This window comes from Leucopleurus acutus, assembly GCF_964270905.1.
Source record: "Leucopleurus acutus genome assembly, chromosome: 6".
Taxonomy (NCBI): domain Eukaryota; kingdom Metazoa; phylum Chordata; class Mammalia; order Artiodactyla; family Delphinidae; genus Leucopleurus; species Leucopleurus acutus.
The window spans coordinates 109,176,862-109,195,528 of record NC_139149.1 but is presented as its reverse complement, the minus strand read 5'-3'; the positions used below and the strand labels follow the sequence as shown (position 1 = coordinate 109,195,528).

The window sequence follows — 18,667 nt, the reverse complement described above, 5'->3', positions numbered from 1 at the left end:
CTCTCCAAACCACTGTCCTTTCCACTGTGCCTCTTGCCTCTGTGCTTATTAGATGTGGTTACTTTTTTTTTTTTCTCCTAACCTCGAGGTTAATTTTTCTAATGCTGCTGAACGTCAGCTTTCTTTCATGCTTTTCTATCGCATATTCCCATTTTAATTATATTTTATTGATTGCCTTCTGCAGATGGGCCTCCTATGTCTTCCTTTTTTTGCCTTTGGTTTTAAAATGATGTTTGCATTTGCTCAGATGTGTTTGTTTTGCCCCTGCCAGCAGATCTTACTAGTTTTTTTTTTTTTTGTCTGTTAAATAATTTCTGCCTTCCTTGCTCTGGAACTGGATTCCTCTGAGACTGAATGTCTTGATGGAGCGCAGATTCTGGCCAGTTACTGCTTGCTTCATTGTGCTAATATTAGGCACTTCATCTCTACAGCAGCAGCTGAGGCCCCCGCCGTCTGCTCTGATCCCCCCAGGGTGAGAGCCGAGGCTGGTGGGCTTTGTCGGTGGCATCAGGCTTTCAGTACAAATCCAGCGCTTCTCCTCACTGCACAGGCCAGGCTATTAAAAGCCCAGGAATATGAAAAATAGCTCTCACCACAGTTCCCATCTTGGAAGCTTTCAGGACAGCTCTGCAAAGAAACAATTAGATTCTGCCTCACAGAGTTAAAGTGACTTTTTGTTTCAGGAGAGAAATCATAAAGTAAAGATCATACACAAAAACCGTTGTTTCAGAGAATGTTTAGAAAAACAACTGATCGATTGCCTTGACTCATTTAGCCAACTTTGTTTACACTTCACGTAATTTGCCATTGAACTCTGCAAGGTTTACCTTCATTTGAAGAGTACAGCCAGTCCCTAGTGATTTGGGGGTGCTGAGGGATATAGCTTTTTGTTATATTGCTATCAATCAAGAGACACCACTAGGATGTGGTTTTCTCCAAACCGTTCTGATATTCACAGGAAAACATAGCTATTTTTTCTCTTTATATACACTGGTAAATTTTAATCATATTTTATACTTAAATACAAAATAGTGTAAAATTAAATACTCCCAGGCTACATTAGACCAAAGATAATCCGGTAATGTACCCATTGAATGAATGATTTGGTTCAATGCATTTCCTTAGAGGTGTCAAGTCATCTTCTCCATCTAGCAGGCTTCACTCACTAGCACATGCACTTTATTTCATCTGACACCATTTCTCATGGTCAGACTGCTTTAAAAGCACTGAGCCTCAGTCTAGAGCTTTCTCAATTGTCCCATATGTCTTTGAAAGACATATGTATCCCGAGGCACAATTTTACTTATATCTTTTTTGTTATACGAGAATGTTCTCCAAAGAGACAATAAAACCTCTGTGATTCCCTAAGAGATCAGCAAGTCCCATGACATCTGTTTTTGAAGCAGTTATTTTACTTATGAATCGAATATCAAAATTATAAATTCTTCAGTATGTTAAAGTTTTTAGAGTCAAATAATTTATTTTAAAATGGTCTTTAACTTGCTAGGAGTTATAAATGTTTCTAAGGATTCTGATTTTTCAAAATGTTCTGAAGGTGTTGTTTCCCTGTTTTATAAAGGATCAGCATCTGTTTAAGGGCAGATAAGAGGCATTGGGATAAAAGCAAGGGTTTTTAGTCTGAAGGACCAAGGTCTCATTGACGTAAACTGGGGTTTCTCAGCTCTGCATTAGGGATATTTGGGGCTGGATAACTCTTTGCTGTAGGGAACTGTCTTGTGTATTGTAGGGTGTTCAGCAGCATCCCTGACTTCTATGCACTAGATGCTAGAAGCATCCCAAGGGGTGTGACAATAAACAATGTCTCCAGACGTTGTCAGATGTTCCCTGGGGAGAGAGTCACCTGGTGCAGAACCACTGACCTAAGGAATTAAACTTGGATAGGGGCTTTGGCAGGAGAACGGAGTTCTGTTTCAGATCTGTTGATGCCTATTGCAGGGAACTGTCAAAGGTGCTGAATGCTAGTTGGAGAAGCAAGGCTGAAATTCAGAAGAGGGTCAGCCTAGTTCCACCCATGGCAGTCTGGCTGAGGAAGCAGGGGAAGGAGGGGCCCTTCAGCAGGGCAACTGCTCCATTGTGTTTTCCCAGATTGGAATTCAGGCCACTGCAGAGCGCAAGGTGATTTTCGATAGCACATTTTTGAGATAATTTTTTTTTATTTTAATAGCTATGCATTTACTTTAACGGGCATTAGGAAGAAGAGTAACTGGCACATTTCGCCCATGCTGTTCTGGGTATTATTGCTTAGGGAGAAGCTAAATCTAACTTGAAAGATATAATTGATGTTAGGGGAAAAGCTTTAAGCAAGTTAGTTCACTTGTGCCAGGAAATGTGTAAGTGCCGAGGATTCAGCGATTAACAAGACAAAGTCCTGATTCTCAGGGAGTTTATGGTCTCCAAAGGGAACCAAGAAAGAATATCATTTCAGGTAATGATAAATGTGTTGTAACGGAGCATGCAGGAACCCTGGGGGGACCACAGGAGGCTCCAGGGACTGAAGCCTTGATCCCATGGCATCACCTTCTAGGTGGGGAGGTAACCAGTAGATGTGTGTGTTGTTGAGTAGAGGTAAGTGATAAGATGAAGAATAAGGGAGGGAGAGAGGCACAAGGTCTGAGCAGGTGACTTCTGAGTGGAGACCTGACTAATGGCACGGGGTGGCCACGGAAGGGCACAGGGTCAGAGGGAACAGCCGATGCAAAGTGATGGTGGGCCATTAGGGCTGAGGTTTTGTTTTGTTTTGTTTCTATTATTAGAGTTCTTCCAGAAGTTTTAATATATTTTTAAATTGTGGTAAAATATACAATGCATAAAATTTACAATTTTAACTATTTTTAAATTGTGGTAAAAGAAACATAACATAAAACTTACCATTGTAACCATTTTTAAGTGTACAGTGCAGTAGTGTACGTACATTTTGATATCCTAGAGTGGCTGTTACACACAGGGAGGGCTATCTGAAATTATCCTTTGTGTTTGTTTCCTTATAAGAATAAGAAATTATAGTGATTCTCAAGCCCTGTCAAACATCTCAATGTGTGTTGCCTTAGCCCTGTCTTTCAACTAAAATTCATCAAAAAAATAAAATTCTCAACTAAACGTTTTAATTGGAATCCTAAGTCTGATAATTGCTCTCATGCACCACACTTTCTCCATCGTGGCACCTTCTTTGCACACAAACACACTCAAATCAGCCTAACCCAGATGCCAAGTGACAGTCCCAGGGCTCAGATCTCTGTCATTGTAGCATCGTCTCCTTATCTGGCTCCATCTCTTTCTGGGTTACAAGACTCATCCCACTAAGGGAAGAGCTCTATTATCTCTAGCTAATTGCAGTTCTTGACCCAAATGAATTAGATCTGGTGCTCAGAGGACCAAGGTTGTTTCTGCGAGAGAGATTTTCGGCTGTCTTACAAGACCTGGGCATCCAGGGCAATTCTCATACCAGTGATGAACACACAGGGGCCATCCTTTTCCTTACTGTCTCCCTACGGTCAGCTCTGGTCTGGACTCTCCAAATGGGGCTGATTTCACAATGCACAGCCTTTGGGTTCAAGAGACATCTTGACCTAACTGTTCCGATTTTGTTTGTAACCCCCACTAAGATTGTAGCTAACTCCTTCTCTGCTTAGCTGGATTTTACATTTCTTTAGCTCCCCTAAGACATTTGTTTATCTCCCTAATTGGTTCTATGGGTGACTTTTTTTTTTTTTTTTTTTTTTTCCCGGAACGTGGGCCTCTCACTCTTGTGGCCTCTCCCGTTGCGGAGCCGGACGCGCAGGCTCAGCGGCCATGGCTCACGGGCCCGGCCGGTCCGCGGCATGTGGGATCTTCCCAGACCAGGGCACGAACCTGTGTTCCCTGAATCAGCAGGCATGACTTAAATGCTATTCTGTTAGGTGACTTTAATGCTATTCTGTTAGGTCCTCCTCTCCTTTATGTAATTCAGTTTTAACTGCTTTTTAAAAAAAATTTTATTTTATTTATACAGCAGTTTCTTATTAGTTATCTATTTTATACATATTAGTGTATACATGTCAATCCCAATCTCCCAATTCATCCCACCACCCCACCCCCACCCTGCTTTCCCCCCTCGGTGTCCATACTTTTGTTCTCTACGTCTGTGTCTCTATTTCTGCCCTGCAAACCAGTTGATCTGTACTATTTTTCTAGATTCCACACATATGCGTTAATATACGATATTTGTTTTTCTCTTTCTGACTTACTTCACTCTGTATGACAGTCTCTTAAGTCCACCCGTGTCTCCACAAATGACCCATATTTCATTCCTTTTTATGGCTGAGTAATGTTCCATTGTATATATGTACCACATCTTCTTTATCATTTATCTGTCGGTGGGCATTTGGGTTGCTTCCATGAGCTGGCTATTGTAAATAGTGCTGCAGTGAACATTGGGGTGCGTGTGTCTTTTTGAATTATGGTTTTCTCTGAGTATTTGCCCAGTAGTGGGATTGCTGGGTCCTATGGTAGTTCTATTTGTAGTTTTTTAAGGAACCTCCATACTGTTCTCCATAGTGGCTGTATCAATTTACATTCCCATCAACAGTGCAAGAGGGTCCCCTTTTCTCCACACCCTCTCCAGCATTTGTTGTTTGTAGATTTTCTGATGATGCCCATTCTAACTGGTGTGAGGTGATACCTCATTGTAGTTTTTTTTTTTTAACATCTTTATTGGAGTATAATTGCTTTACAATGGTGTGTTAGTTTCTGCTTTATAACCAAGTGAATCAGTTATACATATACATATGTTCCCATATCTCTTGCCTCTTGCGTCTCCCTCGCTCCCACCCTCCCTATCCCACCCCTCTAGGTGGTCACAGAGCACCGAGCTGATCTCCCTGTGCTATGCAGCTGCTTCCCACTAGCTATCTGTTTTACGTTTGGTAGTGTATACATGTTCATGCCACTCTGTCACTCTGTCACAGCTTACCCTTCCCCCTCCCCATATCCTCAAGTCCATTCTCTAGTAGGTCTGTGTCTTTATTCCTGTCTTACCCCTAGGTTCTTCATGACATTTTTTTTTTCTTAAATTCCATATACATGTGTTAGCATACGGTATTTGTCTTTCTCTTTCTGACTTACTTCACTCTGTATGACAGACTCTAGGTCCATCCAACTCATTACAAATAGTGCAATTTCATTTCTTTTTATGGCTGAGTAATATTCCATTGTATATATGTGCCACATCTTCTTTATCCATTCATCCGATGCTCATTGTAGTTTTGATTTGCATTTTCTAATAATTAGTGATGCTGAGCAGCTTTTCATGTGCTTCTTGGCCATCTGTATGTCCTCTTTGGAGAAATGTCTATTTAGGTCTTCTGCCCATTTTTTGATTGGATTGTTTGTTTTTTTAAAATTGGGCTGCATGAGCTATTTATATATTTTGGAGAGTAATCCTTTGTCCATTGATTCGTTTGCAGATATTTTCTCCCATTCTGAGGGTTGTCTTCTCGTCTTGTTTATAGTTTCTTTGCTGTGCAAAAGCTTTTAAGTTTCATTAGGTCCCATTTGTTTACTTTTGTTTTTATTTTCATTACTCTAGGAGGTGGGTCAAAAAAGATCTTGTGATTTATGTCAAAGAGTGTTCTTCCTATGTTTTCCTCTAAGAGTTTTATAGTGTCTGGTCTTACATTTAGGTCTTTAATCCATGTTGAGTTCATTTTTGTGTATGGTGTTAGGGAGTGTTCTAATTTCATTGTTTTACATGTAGCTGTCCATGTAGCTGTCCATGTACATGTTTTACATGTAGCTGAAGAGACTGTCTTTTCTCCATTGTGTATCCTTGCCTCCTTTGCCATAGATTAGTTGACCATAGGTGCGTGGGTTTATTTCTGGGCTTTCTGTCCTGTTCCATTGATCTATATTTCTGTTTTTATGCCAGTACCATATTGTCTTGATTACTGTAGCTTTGTAGTATAGTCTGAAGTCAGGGAGTCTGATTCCCCCAACTCCTTTTTTTCCCTCAAGATTGCTTTGGCTGTTCGGGGTCTTTTGTGTCTCCATAAGATTTTAAGATTTTTTGTCTAGCTCTGTAAAAAATGCCATTGGTAATTTGATAGGAATTGCATTGAAACTGTAGATTGCTTTGGGTAGTATAGTCATTTTCACAATATTGATTCTTCCAATACAAGAACATAGTATATCTCTCTATCTGTTTGTGTTATCTTGATTTCTTTCATCAGTGTCTTATAGTTTTCTGAGTACAGGTCTTTTACCTCCTTAGGTAGGTTTATTCCTAGATATTTTATTCTTTCTGTTGCAGTGGTGAATGAGATTGTTTCCTTATTTCTCTTTCTGATTTTTCATTGTTGGTATATAGGAATGCAAGAGATTTCTTTGCATTAATTTTGTATCCTGCAACTTTACCAAATTCACTGTTGAGCTGTAGTAGTTTTCTGATGGCATCTTTAGGAAACTCTATGTATAGTTTCATATCATCGGCAAACAGTGACAGTTTTTCTCTTCCAATTTTTATTCCTTTCTTTTTCTTCTCTGATTGCCGTGGCTAGGACTTGCAAAACTATGTTGAATAATAATGGCGAGAGTGGACATCCTTGTCTTATTCCTGATCTTAGAGGAAATGCTTTCAGTTCTTCACCATTGAGAATGATGTTTGCCATGGGTTTGTTGTATATGGCCTTTATTATGTTGAGGTAGGTTTTCTCTATGCCCATTTTCTGGAGAGTTATTATTTTTTTTTTTTTTTTGAGGTACGCGGGCCTCTCACTGTTGTGGCCTCTCCCGTTGCAGAGCACAGGCTCCAGACGCGCAGACTCAGCAGCCATGGCTCACGGGCCCAGCCGCTCTGCAGCATGTGGGATCTTCCCAGTCTGGGGCATGAACCCGTGTCCCCTGCATCGGCAGGCAGACACTCAACCACTGCGCCACCAGGGAAGCCCCCATAGAGAGTTTTTAATCATAAGTGGTTGTTGAATTTTGTCAAAAGCTTTTTCTGCATCTGTTGAGATGATCATATAGTTTTTCTTCTTCAATTTGTTAATATGGTATATCACATTGATTGATTTGCGTATATTGAAGAATGCTTGTGTCCCTGGGATAAAACCGATTTGATCATGGTGTAGGATCCTTTTAATGTGTTGTTGGATTCTGTTTGCTAGTGTTTTGTTGAGGATTTTTGCATCTATATTCATCAGTGCTATTGGTCTGAAATTTTCTTTTTTCATGATATCTTTGTCTGGTTTTGGTATCAGGGTGATGGTGGCCTTGTAGAATGTGTTTGGGAGTTTTCCTTCCTCTGCAATTTTTTGGAAGAGTTTGAGAAGGATGGGTGTTAGCTCTGCTCTAAATGTTTGATAGAATTCACCCGTGAAGCCATCTGGTCATGGACTTTTGTTTGTTGGAAAATTTTTAATCACAGTTTCAATTTCATTACTTGTGATTGATCTGTTCATATTTTCTATTTCTTCCTGGTTCAGTCTTGGAAGGTTATACCTTTCTAAGAATTTGTCCATTTCTTCCAGGTTGTCCATTTTATTGGCATAGAGTTGCTTGTAATAGTCTCTCATGATGCTTTTTATTTCTGTGGTGTCCGTTGTAACTTCTCCTTTTTCATTTCTAATTTTATTGAGTCCTCTCCCTCTTTTTCTTGATGACTGGGTAAATGTTTATCAATTTTGTTTATCTTCTCAAAGAACCACCTTTTAGTTTTATTGATCTTTGCTAATGTTTTCTTTGTTTCTATTTCATTTATTTTTGCTCTGATCTTTATGATTTCTTTCCTTCTGCTAACTTCGGGTTTTGTTTGTTCTTCTTTCTCTAGTTCCTTTAGGTGTAAGGTTAGATTGTTTATTTGAGATTTTTCTTGTTTCTTGAGGTAGGCTTGTATTGCTATACACTTCCCCCTTAGAACTGCTTTTGCTGCATCCCATAGGTTTTGGATCATCATGTTTTCATTGTCATTTGTCTCTAGACATTTTTTGATTTCCTCTTTGATTTCTCCAGTGATCTCTTGGTTATTTAGTAACGTATTGTTTAAACTCCATGTGCTTGTGTTTCTAACGTTTTTTTCTCTAATTTATTTCCAATCTCATAGTATTGTGGTGGGAAAACATGCTTGATATGATTTCAATTTTCTTAAATTTGCCCTGGCTTTACTTGTGACCCAGGGTATGATCTATCCTGGAGAATGTTCCATGTGCACTTGAGAAGAAAGTGTAATCTGCTGTTTTTGGATGTCATGTCATATAAATATCAGTTAAATCTATCTGGTCTATTGTGTCATTTAAAGCTTGTCTTTCTTTATTAATTTTCTGTCTGGATGGTCTGTCCCTTGGCGTAAGTGAGGTGTTAAAGTCCCCCACTATTGTGTTACTGTGGATTTCCTCTTTTAGAGCTGCTAGCAGTTGCCTTATGTATTGAGGTGCTTCTATGTTGGGTGCATACATATTTATAATTGTTATATCTTCTTCTTGGATTGATCCCTAGATCATTATGTAGTGTCCTTCCTTGTCTCTTGTAACATTCTTTATTTTAAAGTCTATTTTATTTGATGTGAGTATTGCTCTTCCAGCTCTATTTTGATTTCCATTTGCATGGAATATCTTTTTCCATCCCCTCACTTTCAGTCTGTATGTGTCCCTAGGTCTGAAGTGGGTCTCTTGTCGACAGCATATATATGGGTCTTGTTTTTGTATCCATTCAGTGAGCCTGTGTCTTTTGGTTGGAGCATAATCCATTCACATTTAAGGTAATTACGATATGGATGTTGCTGTTACCATTTTTTAAATTGTTATGGGTTTGTTTTTGTAGGTCCTTTTCTTCTCTTGTTTTTCCCACTTAGAGAAGTTCCTTTAGCATTTGTTGTAGAGCTGGTTTGGTGGTGCTGAATTCTCTTAGCTTTGCCTTGTCTGTAAACCTTTTGATTCCTCTATCAAATCTGAATGAGATCCTTGCTGGGTAGAGTAATCTTGGATGTAGGTTCTTCCCTTTCATCACTTTAAATATATTGTGCCACTCCCTTCTGGCTTGTAGAGTTTCTGCTGAGAAATCAGCTGTTAACCTTATGGGAGTTCCCTTGTATGTTATTTGTCATTTTTCCCTTGCTGCTGTCAATAATTTTTCTTTGTCTTTAATTTTTGTCAGTTTGATTACTGTGTGTCTTGGCATGTTTCTCCTTGGATTTATCTTGCCTGGGACTCTCTGTTGTTCCTTGACTTGGGTGGCTATTTCCTTTCCTATGTTAGGGAAGTTTTCGACTATAATCTCTTCAAATATATTCTTGGGTCCTTTCTCTCTCTCTTCTCCCTCTGGGACCCCTATAAGGCGAATGTTGGTGTGTTTAATATTGTCCCAGAGATCTTTTAGAATGTCTTCATTTCTTTTCATTGTTTTTTCTTTATTCTGTTCCATCTCAGTGAATTCCACCATTCTGTCTTCCAGGTCACTTATCCGTTCTTCTGCCTCAGTTATTCTGCTATTGATTCCTTCTAGTGTAGTTTTCATTTCAGTTATTGTATTGTTCATCTCTGTTTGTTTGTTCTTTAATTCTTCTAGGTCTTTGTTAAACATTTCTTGCATCTTCTCGATCTTTGCCTCCATTGTTTTTCCGAGGTCCTGATAGTCTTCACTATCATTATTCTGAATTCTTTCTCTGGAAGGTTGCCTGTCTCCACTTCATTAAGTTGTTTTTCTGGGGTTTTATCTTGTTCATTCATCTGGTACATAGTCCCCTGCCTTTTCATTTTGTCTATCTTTCTGTGAACGTGGTTTTCGTTTCACAGACTGCAGGAATGTTGTTCCTCTTGCCTCTGCTGTCTGCCCTCTGGCAGATGAGGCTATCTAAGAGGCTTGTGCAAGCTTCCTGATGGGAGGGACTGGTGGTGGGTAGAGCTGGGTGTTGTTCTGGTGGGCAGAGCTCAGGAAAACTGTAATCTACTTGTCTGCTGATGGTTGGGGCTAAGTTGCCTCCCTGTTGGTTGTTTGGCCTTAGGCGACCCAGCACTGGAGGCTACAGGCTCTTTGCTGGGGCTAATGGTTGACTCTGGGAGGGACCATACCAAGTAGCACTTCCCAGAACTTCTGATGCCAGTGTCCTTTTCCCCACAGTGAGCCACAGAAACCCCCCACCTGTGCAGGAGACCCTCCAACACTAGCAGGTAGGTCTGATTCAGTCTCCTTTGGGGTCACTGCTCCTACCCCCTGGGTCGTGACACGCACACTACTTTGTGTGTGCCCTCGAAGAGTGGAGTCTCTGTTTCCCCCAGTCCTGTTGAAGTCCTGCAGTCAAATCCTGCTAGGCTTCAAAGTCTGATCCTCTAGGAATTCCTCCTTCTGTTGCCAGACCCCCAGGTTGGGAAGCCTGATGTGGGGCTCAGAACCTTCACTCCAATGAGTGGACTTCTGTGGTATAATTGTTCTCCAGTTTGTGAGTCACCCACCCAACGATTATGGGATTTGATTTTATTATGATTGTGCCCCTCCTACCATCTCATTGTGTCTTCTCTCTTTGGATGTGGGGTATCATTTTTTGGTGAGTTCCAGTGTCTTCCTGTCGATGATTGTTTAGAAGTTAATTGTGATTCCTGTGCTCTCACAAGAGGGAGTGAGTGCACGTCCTTCTACTTCGCCATCTTCAACCAAATCCACTAACTGCTCTTGTCTTTATCTCCTGATATTCCAGATGAAATTCTGCTGCATCTCCATCTTATCCCCCTCCCCTCCTAAAGTTAGTTGCTAACTTTCTTCTTAGTAATTTCTGTATTACATGACAGTTTAAAATTTGCACCATACATCTCTTTCTAGGGCAGGATCATAACTGCTTGTGTTGTATCCAGTGTCCCTCTCATGTCCTTGTGTGGTCCTGAGACCACAGCATGAAAACAGTGCTAAAGACTGAAAAGGAGCTGGGCATGTTTGGGAACAGAACAGGGCCCCAGGAGGCTGCAGCATTGTGGTCGATGGGGAGAGTGAAGATGAGGAGGCAGGGGCCAGGTCAGGTGTGCTTTTTAGCCATGGGGTAAAGTGTTTGGGTTTTATTCCAAGCTCTTGGGGAAACCACTGGAGGGTTTTAAATATAAAAGTAATAGGATACAAATTATGTCTTAAAAACATCTCTCTGGCTGCTCCCATGTAGAATTGATTTTAAGAAATCAAGTGTACTCATCAAGAGATGAGTTAGGGGACCATTGTTTGAGTCCTGGTGGGAGGCAGCGATGACTGGAACTAGACAATATGAATGGTGTCATATGGTTGTGATGATAATTTGGAAGGCGGTCCATGAGTGCTTATGGTTTGGTTATGAGGAAGCACCGTATTGCTAGCTGGAAGGACAGGAATGGGGATGTTTACTGGTATTGGCCTCCATAGTTAGGTATGGACTTCTGTCATTTGGGAGCCAAAATGAAGGAAGCTTGTCACTGCTGTGTATTTTTAGGGAAGTGTAAATGACAGTCACATCTTTTCTGCATCCTTCTGTGTCTTTACACAGGCCTTTCTCTGTGTTTTGTCAACCTTCCCCTTGGGAACTTACAATGTAGATCTTCAAGGCCTGAAATGCCTGAAATACATACATTCGTATGTGTGCTGGAACGAATTCTCCCTGACACACACCAATGGTCACCACTTACTACCTCCCCCACCCACTGTGTTGACGCCATCACCGTCTGGCTTGACCATCTTCTACCAGGTCATCTGGGTGCCTGTCACTGCTCTGGTAGGATAAAGAGACGTTATTCACGATTGGCATAGTTACTTCATTCCCCAGAAAGGGACTAGCTTTCTGCAGGGTGGAAGGAAGAACCCAGGCAAAGCTTTAATGGTCTTTGTTCATTTAAAGTCCTACCAATCCCTCATTTAGTTTTGACTCTGTGGTTATGACATCAAATTAAAAAACAAAAGACACAGGAAGGGAGATCTACAAGGCTTAGGTATCCAGCTCAGAGTATCACATATAGCTCAATGTCAATGATTTGTCTGACAACTGCAGGTAAGTCTCTGCTCTCTGAGGGTCTAAGAAATGACTCACTGGTGTTTAAGAGCCCTTTGAGTCAGATGCAGGGTGCTCATGGCTCCTTGCCCTGGGGTGGGAGGGAAACGCAAGAGGGAGGGGATGTGGGGATATATGTATACGTATAGCTGATTCACGTTGTTATACAGCAGAAACTAACACAACAATGTAAAGCAATTATACTCCATTAAAGGTGTTAAAAAAAAAAGTCACATGAAAAAAACCCCAAATATATAATGCTTTTAAAGCTTGGGAACAGAAAGCAATGGTACAGTGACTGATCTTGAGCAGTGCTCTTCACTGGAGGGGACTCCTGGCATTTGAGTGAGCAAACTGTGTTATTCTGGACCATTTTAGGCAGTGCAGGGCTTCAGCATCTCCACCATGGAATGCCGGTGTGACCCTCTAACCATTATGACAGTCCCTAACATCCCCACATCGCAAACGTGGGTTATCCTCTTGGATTGATATCTTCCTAAACTTGAGTCCAATATTGGAGCATTTAACAGCACTGAAGATTCACCTTGCTTACAGTTTTAATTTAATATTAGATCTGTTAGGGAATTCCCTGGCTGTCTAGTGGTTAGGACTTTGCCCTTCCACTGCAGGGGGCCTGGATCCAGTCCCTGGTCAGGGAACAAAGATCCTGCAATCCGTGCAGAGAGGCCAAAAAGACAATTTAGATCTATTAGATAAGAGCAAATTAAAGGCATGGGACGATTTGTGTATTATCAGACAATGTGGTTCTTAAAAAGAAATTGTTGATATTAATAAATATAGAGTGTTTAACTAAATTTGTAAATGGGACCAGACATTCATTAAGGAGGCCCTTAAAAGTGATCTTTTCAAAATAAATATCTTTTAGTTAGGGATGCATAATGAAGTCTTTATAGGGTGACAAGAAATTTTCTTTAAGATACCCACAGGGATGATATGGAAGTATGAGGAGACTAGATGAAATTAAATGGACAAAATGTGAATAGTTCTGAATTTAGACATTTTATTTGAAAATATATTAACATAAAATTGTTACATTAAGATATTCTGTTCTGAATTTTGGAGTAGATTTTTGTCCTCGTGTTTGGATTTTTAGTTTACATGATTATCTTACTCTTCTCATACCCATGAATTAGCTACAGTCCCCTAGACAGTTTTTTGTTTTGTTTTGTTTTGTTTTGCGGTATGTGGGCCTCTCACTGTTGTGGCCTCTCCCATTGCGGAGCACAGGCTCTGGATGCGCAGGCTCAGCGGCCATGGCTCACGGGCCCAGCCGCTCCGCGGCATGTGGGATCTTCCTGGGCACGAACCCGCGTCCCCTGCATCGGCAGGCGGACTCTCAACCACTGCGCCACCAGGGAAGCCCCCCTAGACAGTTTTAAAGCCTGTAAGGAAGAGTAGGATTGCAAACAATGGCCTCCATGATCACAGTCTGTAATTTAGACTAGTTTGGCAGGTCATTGAAGCTCAGGCCAATCATCTTTCTCCTAACATTGATTTATTTTTGCAAATACAAATGCTAATGACAGTCTTTCAAAACGAATAATTCAGAAAGACAAGTTTTTAATGTACTTTATGTACATCCTGGAAAGCACAAAATGTTAGAGTATGATTATAATTTTGTAGGAAATATCTGTGCATAAACATTTCTGACAGGAATTATCTCTAAAGTATTAATAATTCTGTCACTCAAATAACATAACTAAGGGTAACATTTTTCTCTTTCTATTTTAAATCTTGTATTTTCCAAATTTTCTTTTATAATCATTTTCCACTTTAAACTAAAAAACATAATTGCATGTTATTTTTTAAACTTGCCTTTTGGGGGGGCTTTGTTTTCAAAGTTAACAAAGTATTTGGAATTTATTTGAGGCTTCTCAGCTGCAGGGGTATTCCAATAGATACAAGTCCTTATTTTCTCATCACACATATGTGGTTACGTTATTACCCCAAAAAAATCACCACTGGAGGCTTGCTTGCTTCACCGAGAAAATTTACTGGGTTGGGTTTGTGCTTCAAATTAGAATTAAGATGCATATAGTCATGTGCTTAATATTATATGTGTCTCAACCTTTTTGTCTTTAAAATGAAGGGATAGGGCGTGAATTGAACACCGAGGGTCTTCTAGCTGTAAAATATAAAAAGTTAAAAAATTTTAATACCTACCTGGCAATTTTCCTAGTGGTTTTTTTAAATAGGTACTGGGATGACCTTGGGAAAGTGGCCGTCATCTCAGTGGTCAAGGAAGACATTACAGAGCCTGTTTTTCCTTAGGTCAGAAGGAAAGGACAGTGGTCTTCAGGCTCAGTTTCTGAAGGTTCCGACTAACATTTCAAAATAAAATTCGGAGCTAACGTTGAAAAAAGTATCTCTTTGCATAAAGTTTTTTTTTTTTTTTTTGGCTGCGTTGGGTCTTCGTTGCTGCGTGGGCTTTCTCTAGTTGTGGCGAGCGGGGGCTACTCTTCGTTGTGGTGCATGGGCTTCTCATTGCAGTGGCTTCTCTTGTTGCGGAGCATGGGCTCTAGGCGCGCAGGCTTCAGTAGTTACAGCACGTGGGCTCAGTAGTTGTGGCTTGCGGGCTCTAGAGCGCAGGCTCAGTAGTTGTGGCGCACAGGCTTATTTGCTCTGCGGCATGTGGGATCTTCCCGGACCAGGGCTCGAACCCGTGTTCCCTGCATTGGCAGGTGGATTCTTAATCACTGCACCATCAGGGAAGTCCTGCAATAAAGATTTTTGCAAAGCAAATGACTTTTGAACTATGATTCTAAATGGCTCTGATTGTTTCTTGTTGTAAAACCAAATTAGATCAAGGATTGCCTGGGAGACTAGTTTAATGATGCTGCCTTGGTTGGATGGGTACCAGTTGACTCCATCAATTCATGGGATGGTTCATCAGAGTTTTGGGACAAAATATTTTATAAATGTCTGTCTTGTTTTGTTCAGGTTATACTGGAGAGCTTTGCCAATCCAAGATTGACTATTGTATCCTAGACCCATGCAGAAATGGAGCAACCTGCATTTCTAATCTCAGTGGATTCACCTGCCAGTGTCCAGAAGGTAAACATTATTACCCCAGGAATAACGTACGTTTTCCATTTTAAATCATACATTAATTTGATGACCTTGTACTTCCATTTTCTGAAAAATCTCTACTCAAGAGAACTTCCTATTTTGTTGCATTTATAAAACAATATATAAGCTGGTCCTTTCCTTTTAAGGTCTGTGCTAGAATAGCTTGGAAATTATGTCTGAATATTAGACATAATCTCAAAATTTCTGCAATTTTCATTTATACATTGAAAATGAATAATGATAATAAAATGGAATTTCTTTCTAATGGCAAATTTCACTTGTTAAGATTCCTATTTTTTAAACCATGCATTTGGTTTACATTAAAAAAATTTCAACATAAAGTTCCCCTGTTTTTGTCTTTACATCAGCTTTATAACATCTTGGAGACTTCTAGTCCCCTGGAAAGCCACATCTTTAGAGCTACTTTTAATAAAAAAATAGTTGTACTGTTTTCAGTTTCACCTTGAAGAAGCAGGCAGATAATTCCAGCTATGGAACTGGTGTTCAAGGAATGATTTTGTACTTGGAGGAAGTTTTCTTCCCATTTCTGCTTGGAGGGATGTTATGGAAGGGATTGCTTTAAACCTTTAATATTGTAAGAATAACATGATATTAGGGGTGTTTTTTTCCCCCTAAAATAATCAGGAGCATGTGAGCTCCTGATCCACAGAAGTGACCTTGACAACTGCATAGAGTAGGCTGACATCCTATGAAGAGATTAAATGTAGCGTCTGCGTGTGTAAGGAAACATCTCTTTACTCAGAATAACCTGAACTGCCCCTGGCTGAGAGCTGGAGTGGGGCAGTGGTACAGATCGGTGTTGATAAAAGGCCACCGACCTCCTGGGTAACCCGAGGGCTCAGGGTTGCCAGGGGCGGCAGCCACTGTCGACAGTGCCTCATACCCTTCCATATTTTGAACACTGAACAGTGCAGTGGCTAAGGAAGTGAATTCTGTGTCCCAGCTTCTGCTCCCCTGGGCAGTGGCAGCAACGAGTGGCTGTGGCTCTTTTGGTTATCCCCAAGCTGTGTGTGCTTGTGACGGATGTGGTTACCATGATGATGGAGTTATATGTGCTGGACCATCTCCACTCTTCACTTGAGTGTCTTAAGCAAATGGGAAAGCTGGAAACGTTGGCAGGCGGATGACTGAGTCAGCGGCACCAATTGTCACCCAATGCACAGAGTGCTGGGCAGTTTCTTACAGCTTTGCCACACCCTGGGTTAGTCGTCTGCCATCTAACTCTCGTTGTAGGCTGTGCTTAGAGTCAAGGGCGGGCTTCAGGGTCAGCGGCTGATTGCTGACAAATCATTAATTCCCTAACCCCATCCAATCCTCCTTTCCCTTTTCTAGTGAATGTGTGTGATGAGGACCCTGCTTCCCTCACAGGGACATTTTGGGACCGAATGGGACTTTGGGGAGAGGTCTTTGAAAGCTCCAAAGTGCTTTATTATCATAGTTCTGATTGCTGCCAGGAAGTTCAGATGCCAGCCCAGAGGCTCTGAGAGGTAGTGACTTGCACAAAGTCACACTGGTAGTAAAGGATGACCCTTGAACCAGAGCCCAGGAATTCCGTGCTCGCTCATGCTCCATTTTCTAGTTTATAAAGATTTGCCAAGCACATCCTACATGCCAGGCACTGAGCTGGGTTCTGGGCCCTAGAGTTGGCAAAGCTGAAAGGGCTCCTCCCATGGTGCAGACACAGGTAAGGCCATAGTTACAAGCAGGAATCGGTGCCTTGAAGACGCACAAGGATCTGCTTAGCTTTGGGGACCCGGGAAAGATGCCCACGTGTGGAGACCCTGAATGACGAGAAGGAGGAGGCTGGCGCAGTTGAGGGCATCACCAAGGAGCAAAGGGAAAGGGGAAGAAAGTGGGTGGCGACGGCTGAGTCCTCAGGGCTTGCAGGGCTTTGTGCGTGGTGTTGGGGCACGTCACATTCAACCCAGATGGGAGGCCAGAGGCTTAGGTTTGAAGCCCATTTGGCCTCGTGCTCACCAGCTCTGTGCCTGGGCAAGCGATTCCATACTTCTCTGTGTCTCAGTTTTTCAATCTGTAAAATTGGGACAGTGATAACGCCCACTTCCTGGGGCCCCTGAGGATGGAATGAGAAGATGCTTAGGTAAAGTGCTTAGCACAGTGCCTGGGGAAGTGCTGAGTAAGTATTAGGCACCTTATCATGGCTGTTTTCCTAATAATGATTATTACTATTAAACCACTGAAAAATGTAAACAGGAATTTGACATTTTTCCTGTGGAGCAGTGTGGAATGTGGGTTGGAGAGAGACAAGACTGGGAGTAAGCAGAAGAGTTTGTGGGACTGTTGTAGAAATCTGGGAAATCGATGTTGACTGCTAGGAAGGGAAGGTAGAATTTGAAAAGGAGAGAAGCTGATGCATTTGGGAGAACTTGGCAGGGAAAATGGAGGGGCCTGGAGATGGGTGGGATATGGAGGGGGAGGGAGAGTGACGGGGCAAGTCTGCGGCTTCTCTTACTTTACGGTTGGTTGTGCCATTCATGGAGAAAAAGAAACATGGAGGAAAAGTGTTCTATTTTGGACACGTTGAGTGTGACATTCAAGTGGAGATGGCAGCTGGGCAGTTGCTGTGAGTCTGGAAGTGAGTGGAGATGTCTGGGCCAAGTCTATACACAGAGACCTTGGTCTATAGATAGTCATTTAAACCTGGCTGTCAGTAGCGTTGTCTAGAGACCTTCTCCTTTATCCAGTAGCCTATCAGTTCCTCCATGTTGTCTTGATAAAGCCTAGAGAAAATGTGATTATCTAGAATTGAAATGATGGAGATGAATTTCCCAGCAAGTCTTCATAGGAAGACTTTCATCCGGAGGTTTACCTTCACTGGAGAGTGACCAGGGAAAGTGGCTTCAGTTATAATACGGAAGGATTCATTGCGATGTTTTGAAGGCTCCCAGCAGCCAGCATTTTAACAGCAGCCCCTCCCACTGACCTGTTCTTAGGGTGCTTTTTGTAGAAACTAATATTTACAGAGCACCTTGCACTTAGAAAAAGCCTGCGTCTCCAGGAGTTTTCTCTTATCAGCCACGCTGTGAAAACAAGTTTGAAAGCGTTTCAAGTCCACACAGTGTCCTAAAGTTCAGAGCCAGCACTTGACCCTTGCCTGCCTCCTTTTCTTTCTTTTTCTTCCCCCCGCAGTGATTAACATTTTGGCATGTTTGCTTTGTATTTACATATATAGTTGTTTTTTTTGTTTTTGTTTTTTTTTTTTTTTTTGCGGTATGCGGGCCTCTCACTGCTGTGGCCTCTCCCATTGCGGAGCACAGGCTCCAGACGCGCAGGCTCAGCAGCCATGGCTCACGGGCCCAGCCGCTCCGCCGCACGTGGGATCTTCCCGGACCAGGGCACAAACCTGTGTCCCCTGCATCGGCAGGCGGACTCTCAACCACTGCGCCACCAGGGAAGCCCCTATAGTTTGTTTTTTTGCAAAGTAATTTGAAAGTAAATTATAGGCATCATCACATTTCATCCCAAAATAAATCAGTTTAAGAACAGAATAAATCAGAATAAGAACATTCTCCTTGATATCTACAATACCACACCAAAGAAAATAAGTAA

The 18,667-nt window shown here is 41.6% G+C and overlaps 1 protein-coding gene across 1 annotated transcript in view; it reads left to right on the top strand.

Annotated features, from left to right (window-relative positions):
* DNER (delta/notch like EGF repeat containing) overlaps positions 1–18,667 on the top strand; it is a gene marked incomplete at both ends in the record, with an annotated part of 323,548 nt that overhangs the window by 214,311 nt on the left and 90,570 nt on the right. The window contains one exon of the mRNA XM_082841200.1: positions 14,948–15,061. Within this exon, the coding sequence (XP_082697326.1) occupies positions 14,948–15,061 (114 nt within the window). The remainder of the gene's footprint in view (positions 1–14,947; positions 15,062–18,667) is intronic.